Source organism: Nematolebias whitei, chromosome 17 (assembly GCF_014905685.2).
Source record: "Nematolebias whitei isolate Nwh7 chromosome 17, NemWhi1, whole genome shotgun sequence".
NCBI classification, from domain to species: Eukaryota; Metazoa; Chordata; class Actinopteri; order Cyprinodontiformes; family Rivulidae; genus Nematolebias; species Nematolebias whitei.
The window spans coordinates 36915661-36924768 of NC_056514.1; the positions used below are offsets into that span (position 1 = coordinate 36915661).

At 41.4% G+C, this 9108-nt stretch overlaps 1 protein-coding gene across 2 annotated transcripts in view; it reads right to left on the reverse strand.

Annotated features, from left to right (window-relative positions):
- Window positions 1–292: 292 nt before the first annotated feature.
- The window catches only part of scn4aa (sodium channel, voltage-gated, type IV, alpha, a), a 32524-nt gene continuing 23708 nt past the window's right edge, over window positions 293–9108 (reverse strand). For both annotated transcript variants that reach the window (XM_037691222.1, XM_037691221.1), the window contains exons 16-26: window positions 8528–8569; window positions 8249–8378; window positions 8009–8163; window positions 7755–7928; window positions 7520–7642; window positions 6381–6662; window positions 6231–6284; window positions 5382–5519; window positions 5195–5299; window positions 1676–1946; window positions 293–1593 (exon numbers count right to left, since the gene is read on the reverse strand). In XM_037691222.1, coding sequence (XP_037547150.1) covers window positions 293–1593; window positions 1676–1946; window positions 5195–5299; window positions 5382–5519; window positions 6231–6284; window positions 6381–6662; window positions 7520–7642; window positions 7755–7928; window positions 8009–8163; window positions 8249–8378; window positions 8528–8569 — 2775 coding nt within the window. The remainder of the gene's footprint in view (window positions 1594–1675; window positions 1947–5194; window positions 5300–5381; window positions 5520–6230; window positions 6285–6380; window positions 6663–7519; window positions 7643–7754; window positions 7929–8008; window positions 8164–8248; window positions 8379–8527; window positions 8570–9108) is intronic.

Sequence of the window (9108 nt, forward strand, 5' to 3'; positions counted from 1 at the left end):
CCCAAAGTAGTGTGGACAGGACCTTGAATTGTGAAAAATTCTCTCTGTCATTTTTTTATTTCCCTTGCCAAATGCGCTGATGATTGTGGTTACTATAAGAAAAACACGCAGTCCTGTTTCACCGTTGAACCAAAAAGAAAGTTCCATAAAAAGAATCACAGAAAGCACTGTTCCATCAACGAGATCAAAACTGTTCTTTTAAAAACTTCTGAAGCTTTACACTAGCACAGATTTATTTCCTGGTAAAAAAAAAAAAACGAATAAATCCAAGGATAAGACATCTTCCTCTTCATCATACATCTGACTCTTTCAGGTTTTCTTGTAAGGTGAAGAGCTGTCGACTGGGGGCAGAATGTAACAAGACCTCGTTTGTAATTTCAACAGGGACAACGATGACGTTTGGCTCAGGGGGCTCTTGATCACAACGGGACCCTTCACAGTGTAACGTTGTCTCTGTATTAAGGTGTTCTTGGGTTGCTAGCGTTTGTAGATCACTTCGCTCCATTTCCTCGGCGAGGTCTGTATTACTCCCATAGAGCACCCCCAACCTTCGAGCAAGCAGACCCTCTTTTTCAGGAGGATCACCACCATCGTTCTTCCTACCCATCCTCTTTAACCGATGCATAAAAGCAGCCTGGCGTACGCAGCGCTTCAGAAGATGGTTGCGGTAAACCCTCTGAATGACAACAGCAGCCTTCTGCTCTTCTTTGTGGCGTACAGTTGTGGTAATTGGTGCAAAGGAGTCTTTTGTGGGGTTGCTTTGGGTGAACTTAATCTCAACGCTCTTGGCCATGGCCGCCATCTCCACTGTGTCTCCCAGCACCATCTGCGTGACGGCCAACAGAACATCCAGGTAGTGGATCCTGTCCCCAATCACCAGGGGCAGGTCCATTTTGATCAGGTGAAGCATATTGGGCTTAGGAACCTTCAATGGTTCCTGCAAGGCATCACAGAAATCTGAGAGCTGGCTGTACTTGATGAACATCGTTCCGTTTAGATCAAACCTCTCCCACGTCTCGTTGAACATCTCAAAGTCTTCCTCACAGAGCGCGTCGCCGCTCTCCTCCTGGGCGACATTGAAGTTCTCCAAGATGATGGCGATGTACATGTTGACCACAACTAAGAAGGAAATGATGATGTAGCTGCAGAAGAACACCATACCTTTCAGTGGGCTGCCACAGTTACCTTTTACATCCGTACCTGGATTTTCACACTCTGGATCACAGTCCGGAGGCTCCCGGTTGAGCATCGGAAGTAAAAGCCCATCCCAGCCTGCTGATGTTGTAATCTGGAATAAGCAGATAATGCTACCGCCAAATGTCTCAAAGTTAAAAATGTCGTCAATTCCAGCCTCCTTTTTGACGTAGGCGAAATTTGACATGGCAAAGATGGCGAAGATGAAGATGAGAAGGAAGAGCAACAGACCAATATTGAACAGGGCAGGAAGGGACATCATCAGAGCAAAGAGAAGCGTCCGAATACCCTTTGCTCCTTTAATAATCCGCAGAATCCTGCCAATCCTGGCCAACCTGATCACCCTGAAGAGAGTCGGTGACACAAAGTACTTCTCAATTAAATCTGAGAGCATTGTACCTGAAAACCAAGAAGAAACAATACATTATTCTATTTCTTCTAAAGATATTTTACAACCATAATTGCAGTACTTGGTGCTCACCAGCGATTGACAAGATGACGACAATGAAATCAAAAATGTTCCAGCCGTTGGTGAAGAAGTACTGTCGCAGTGCAAAGAGCTTCAACACACACTCTCCGGTGAAGACGACAATGAAAGCCACATTTACTTTAAAAAGAAAATCCTCCTTCTCTGGACTTTGGTCATCTGTTTCCACCATCATGGTCACCATGTTGAGGCAGATGAGAACCATAATGAAGATGTCAAAGAACTGCTGGCTGATGAAGTCAAACACCATGCCCTGGATCGGGTTCTGTCAAGTCACAGACAAAAAGAGGAGAGTTAATCATCAGGCCAAATATTTTAAGGTCAGTGGGAATGATTCCTGATTGGTCCTGGTTTGAGCCTGACTAATTCGATTTATGAGGGTTTTTTTTTAGGTTTTAAAATGCAAAATTTGTGACAAAGCCATTAAATTGTAGTCTTTTTCCAAATAAATCTTTTTACAATAAAACTTCCTGTAGCCATAATCCGCCTCATTGCCGACTAGTGAAAGCGTAAACTATAAAAATACTTGTTTCTTATGTTCCCGACCCTGAAGCCTAGTACACTCTACTGTTTTTGTGAGGATTGTGCCGCCTTGTGTTATGTCCTAGCCTCGTGTAATCAGTTCCTCCTCCGCTCTGTTGTCCTACCCCAGGTGTTCGTGTTTATCCCCTCGTTAGTGTGTCCTTATATTCTGCGTTTTGTTATTTGTCCCCTGTCCAAGGATTGTCCATTAAGGCGCCTTGTCTGTTTTCCCCCGTGTCTTCGTATTACGCTCTGAGTTTGTGCCTGTCACGTCTTTTTGTTTATTTAAATAAACAACCTTTCATTTTCTTCTGAGTTACAGAGTCCTGCCTGCACTTGGGTTCAAACACGCTCAGACCATGATCATTTTCAGTCAACGAAGGCAAAACCTGTCACTGTAAAATACTTGTTAGAAAATCTCGAGAATGGAGTGTGTGGTTGTTCAGGGTGACGGACTCACAGACGCCTGGTTTATCTCTTTAACAACCCAAGACGACTCGTGACAAACATCAAGCAGTTTAGGATACTTTTTTCTGTATGAAACTTTGCAGTGTGACAGCCATGAGTGATCCAAACTGTGTAAAGTAGAGGTGCAGAGTAAATGCTGTCCAAATACATAATTAGAGAATTAATGAATAAAGTAACAAAAACAGTTGTAGAAGTGTTGCATGTGTTTAAACTTCAATATTTTGATTTATTGAATTTTGTAATTCAGGTATATAAAGTAGTAGTTTTTATATATCTGCGAGTCAAACTTTATAACCAATTATACACACAACAAGTGGACAGATTAACTTTAAATTTCTTTGTTGTCGTTCGCACCACATGTGGTACATGTGGTGGAACAAAATTATGTACACAGAGTCCCAGTTACAGTGCCTTGCGAACGTATTTGGCCCTCTTGAACTTTTCAACCTTTTGCCACATTTCAGGCTTCAAACATAAAAATATAAAATTTAAATTTTTTGTGAAGAATCAACAAGTGGGACACAATCGTGAAGTGGAATGAAATTTATTGAATGAGTCAAACTTTTTTAACAATTAAAAAACTGAAAAGTGGGGCGTGCAATATTATTCGGCCCCCTTGTGTTAATACTTTGTGGCTCCGCCTTTTGCTGCAGTTCCAGCTGCAAGTCTCTTGGGGTTTGTCTCCATCAGTTTTGCACATGGAGACACTGAAGTTCTGCCCATTCTTCTTTACAAAACAGCTCGAGCTCAGTGAGGTTGGATGGAGAGCGTTTGTGAACAGCAGTCTTCAGCTCTTTCCACAGATTCTCGATTGGATTCAGGTCTGGACTTTGACTTGGCCATTCCAACACCTGGTTTATTTGTGAACCATTCCATTGTAGATTTGGCTTTATGTTTTGGATCATTGTCTTGTTGGAAGATAAATCTCCGTCCCAGTCTCAGGTCTCTTGCAGACTCAAACTGGTTTTCTTCCAGAATGGTCCTGTATTTGGCCCCATCCATCTTCCCATCAATTCTGACCATCTTCCCTGCCCCTGCTGACGAAAAGCAGGCCCAAACCATGATGCTGCCACCACCATGTTTAACAGCGGGGATGGTGTGTTCAGGGTGATGAGCTGTGTTGCTTTTACGCCAAACATATCGTTTTCATTGTGGCCAAACAGTTTGATTTTGGTTTCATGTGACCAGAGCACCTTCTTCCACATGTTTGGTGTCTCCCAGGTGCTTGTGACAAACTTTAAACAACACTTTTTATGGATATCTTTGAGAAATGGCTTTCTTCTTGCCACTCTTCCATAAAGGCCAGATTTGTGCAGTGTACGAATGATTGTTGTCCTATGGACAGACTCTCCCACCTCAGCTGTAGATCTCTGCAGTTCATCCAGAGTGATCATGGGCCTCTTGGCTGCATCTCTGATCAGTCTTCTCCTTGTTCCAGATGGAAGTTTAGAGGGACGGCCGGGTCTTGGTAGATTTGCAGTGGTCTCATACTCCCTCCATTTCAATATGATTGCTTGCACTGTGCTCCTTGGGATGTTTAAAGCTTGGGAAACCTTTTTGTATCCAAATCCGGCTTTAATCTTCTCCACAACAGTATCTCGGACCTGCCTGGTGTGTTCCTTGGTCTTCATGATGCTCTCTGCACTTTGAACAGAACCCTGAGACTATCACAGAGCAGGTGCATTTATACGGAGACTTGATTACACACAGGTGGATTCTATTTATCATCATCAGTCATTTGGGACAACATTGGATCATTCATAGATCCTGACTGAACTTCTGGAGTGAGTTTGCTGCTCTGAAAGTAAAGGGGCCCAATAATATTGCACGCCCCACTTTTCAGTTTTTTATTTGTTAAAAAAGTTTGACACATCCAATAAATTTAATTCCACTTCAAGATTGTGTCCCACTTGTTGTTGATTCTTCACAAAAAAATAAAATGTTTATATCTTTATGTTTGAAGCCTGAAATGTGTCAAAAGGTTGAAAAGTTCAAGGGGCCGAATACTTTCACAAGGCTCTGTATACCCACAAAAAGTATATTAGCTTTTGGTGATGACTGTAATCCAATAGATATTGTTTGTCCAAAATACACAGTATATTGGTTTAATGTCCCTATTCAGATAAGGCAACATGCCCTGCCAGTGTGCATTTAATAGCAAATGTTTTGTAATATGATATTCTCCGTGTTTAGGATCATACAAATTCACACTTGTTCTCAGAAATCCCCCCACAAAATCAGACAGTTTTCCACAACTATCATCCACAGCTTTCTCCCTTTCCTCCTCCATTATTTTTAGAGCCTGTTGGATATTTGGCATGAATGTGATTCTCCTGTGAGAAGAAATTACAGTCCAGTATCTAATCAATCTGATTTTGTAGTATGACATGAACAAGCACTTCCTGAATTTTAAAATTACATGTTATCAACCATCCTCGGGCCTTGTTTTATACAAAATCCATCTCATAAATTGTTTAGGATTACTATTAGTGTAAAACAATCATCAGGAACAGGTTGACCTACTGTTGGGCGTGGAATCGGCTTCTGCGGCTTCTTGGAACCCAGTTTCTTCATGGCCTCGTAGTATTTCTTTTGCTCTTCAGTCATAAATATGTCTTTGTCCCCAAAGTGCAGAAACAAAACAAAACAAGAATTATTTGCTTTTACATCAATTTTTTTGTGACTTTTTAAAATTCATAGTTGTACTTATCTTTTTCTTTTGTTGGTTGAAATTGTCAATAATGACACCGATGAAAAGGTTTAAGGTGAAGAAAGCACCGAAGATGATGAAGATGACAAAATAGAGATACATGTAAAGGTTGATCTCATAAGACGGCTGTTCCTCAACCTAAATGGAACAAAACCCCAAAATTTATTACAGCAATTAAATTAACTAACAGCCTAACTGTGAAATGAATCAACATCATAATATTAAATGTTAAATTATTTTTTAAATTGTTATTATTAACCTTTATGTAACCAGGCAAATCCCATCCATCCATCCATTATCTTTACCCCTTTATTCCATTTTGGGTCACGGGGGTCGCTGGTGCCCATGTCCAGCAATCACTGTGCGAGGGGCGGGATACACCCTGGACGGGTCGCAAGTCCATCACAGGGACACAGAGAGACAAACGAGACAAACAACCATTCACTCTCTCACACACACCTAGGGACAATTTAGAGTTACCAATCAGCCTAACATGCATGTTTTTGGTCTGTGGGAGGAAACCGGAGCACCCGGAGAAAACCCACACATGCACGGAGAGAACATGCAAACTCCACCCAGAAAGGCCCCTGGACCGGGGTTTGAACCAAGGACCTGCTCGCTGAGAGGCAGCAGCTCTACCAGTTGCGCCACCGTGCTGCCCCCAGGCAAATCCCATTGAGATCAAAGATTTATTTTGCAAGGGAGGCCTGGGCCTTAGTTGCATGAGACTAAGATTATGTATTGAACCCTGTATCCCTTAAGTAGACTTTTGTATTTGATGTAGAACTGCTTAACAATTTCCTGCGGGATCAATAAAGTTCTATCTTATCTTATCGTAAACTTAAGTACCTCTCTTGAGTCCACAGCAGCGTACATGATGTCCATCCAACCTTTAAAGGTTGCCTGCAAATGTCAAAATTATTTCAATTTTTCATCTAAAAGCATCTAAACACACAAATTGTTTCAAAAGCATACACTACCAGAGAAACCACTTCTTACCACTTGAAGCAGAGACAGGTAGCCCTGTCCAACGTTGTCATAGTTGACTTTGACGTTGATCCAGCGAGCGTCCTGTGTGGCCTCCTTGAGGGCCGTGCATTCGCTGTGATTGTTAACCTCAGACATGGGGAAAAGCTCCCCTGTGGTGGTGTTGACACAACGGTAAAACTTCCCAGCAAACAGATTAACTCCCATGATGCTGAAGATGAGCCAGAAAATCAAACACACCAGCAGCACGTTGAAGATGGAGGGAATCGCTCCAACAAGCGCGTTCACCACAACCTGTCCAAAAGAAAGGGCCGTGATTGAATTTATAGGAATATTTAGAGGCAATATCCTAATTATTTTTGTTAGTCCCCCTTCCCACTGCTTGATGACACTGCTACGATCTTCACGACCGACTAGAACTAGACCTACATTCAGTGTGAAGGCACTCTTACAATTTCTACTCTCTTAATACTAGCCATTTAAAAAAATAATTAACCACGGTGCACCCTTTATTGGCACTTCAATAGATTAAATTAATTGCTGCAAATGCATAGTGAGACCTTTGCAATAACTAACTGTAGTGCAGGCATGTTGAGGTTGTAAGCCAGCACGGCCCATTCTGCTTCAAATTCTCAATGACCAAGCCACACTGGACCGTACATCACTGATAGGCTACACCATGATCCACCCAGCACCCCATTACATCGCCGTCCCAATAATAAACCATCACAACATTGCTTTGAATGTTTTGTGCATGCTGAAAGTCTAGTTACAATTGATCGCATTTTTGAAAACCCATTGAATAACCCATTGCGTTCCAAATGCACTTTCATCAAGACCCTGCAGAGACCATTCATATTTGGAGTAATGTTTTCTATCATATTAGGGTCGTCAGCCAGTGTGAAGGGGGTTTCAGTAGGACTGGCCAACAAATGTGTTAATAAATGCTCCACTTAGTCATTACAGCTGGACTCAGAACACTTACCTCAGATCTATTACAGCAGGCAGCCATGGTGGAAGCATGCATTTAACAAACACAAGTCAATAATTGCATTCAACAACACAGATCTGCTTCTTTTAAATCATTGTAAGTCATGCAAAGTGCTAGAATGCTACTCTGTAGTGCTAATTTACAAACAAAATGTACCTACCCTCATGCCTTCAAATCTTGATAGTGCTCGAAGAGGCCTAAGCGCTCTGAGGGTTCTGAGGGATTTGATTGGTCCAAGGTCTGAGTATCCGAGCCAGTTGGCCACTAAACTAACCAGGGAAACCTGTGACGGAACCAAAACAATTCCTATTTAAGTGTTAGGATAGACTTTAACTGACCTATAAGTTCTGTTTGTTACAAACTGACCAGCTCTGAAACTCCACATTTAAACTTACATCCACAATGAAAAAGTCTAACCAGCACCAAGCGTTGGTGAAGTACGTCTTGAAGCCGTAAGCGACCCATTTAAGGAACATCTCAATGACAAAGATGTAAGTGAAAACCTTGTCAGCATACTCCAGAAGAATTTTGATGGTCCGCCGTCTTTCTATGTGTATGTCTTCAAAAGCCTGTGAGGAGGTGACATTTAAAGTCCAAATGTCCAAACAGGATCATGGTGTTTGGCAGATAGTTTTGAATTTGTCCTTACCAAAGCTCCACTGCTGAGGAGGATCATGAAGATTATGAAGGTTTCAAACCAGTCATGCTCCACTATAATGAAGCAAGTCTTACGAAGATTCCACCATAGCTTTCCTTTGCCACTAGAAGTGTCCACAGTCAAACATGGCCATTTCATCACGCACTCTGAGCAAAGAAGAAATGCACAAGTTTACTTTATGTTTTGAAATGATAAATAATGTGTTTTCATTTGTGGCTTCGTTGTTCCTACTGTCAGTGAAGCAGGACTCTGGCTCCACAGGCTCAGGTTCTTCTTCCACTATTTCTTCAGGTTCAGGCTCTGGAGATTGGTGGACTACTGTACTGCACACCGAAGAGTTATCATCGAAAGCACCCATCAGCTGCTCAAGAATCAACATTAAAGCTTGGATAAGCAATTATTTATTCTGAACCTCTCCCTATTTAATAAAAATATTGTTGCTCTATTCTTTGCATTAAAATCACGAAACATAAAACCCTTTTGTTCATGTAGGTCTAAAGAATTACCCACTTTGATATGTCCCAGGACACTGGTTTCATCCCCAGAGCTTTTCTGAAATAGAGGGAAAAATAGAAAAATAATAAATTTTGTTATGTTAGACAGCGAGAGAAAGGTGCAAACAAGATTATACTTTTTCCAAAACGTTTGTTCATTTTCCTAAAAAAACAAACAAAAAACCTGTCTTTTTAAAGGGGGATTTTTCATTCCTCACCAAAAATTGATTTAAAGAAACAGGACACGCCTGCACAAAAGGGTTTCTGTTTACGTTGCATAAAACAAGACCTCTTCTTGGATTTGGGTGAGCAGAAACAATAAATAATTTTAAAACATTTCCTTCTCCTCTAGAAAGCTGGATTAACAGACAGATAACTAGATTCACAGATAAGTTATACAGATTGCTAGCTACATTAACAGACATGTACAGATAACTACTTAGACAAACAGGAAGACTGCTAGCTAGGTAGGTACACAAATAGGTAGGTAGGTAAGTAGGTAGGTAGACAAATAGGTAGGTAGGTACACAAATAGGTAGGTAGGTACACAAATAGGTAGGTAGGTACACAAATAGGTAGGTAGGTAAGTAGGTAGGT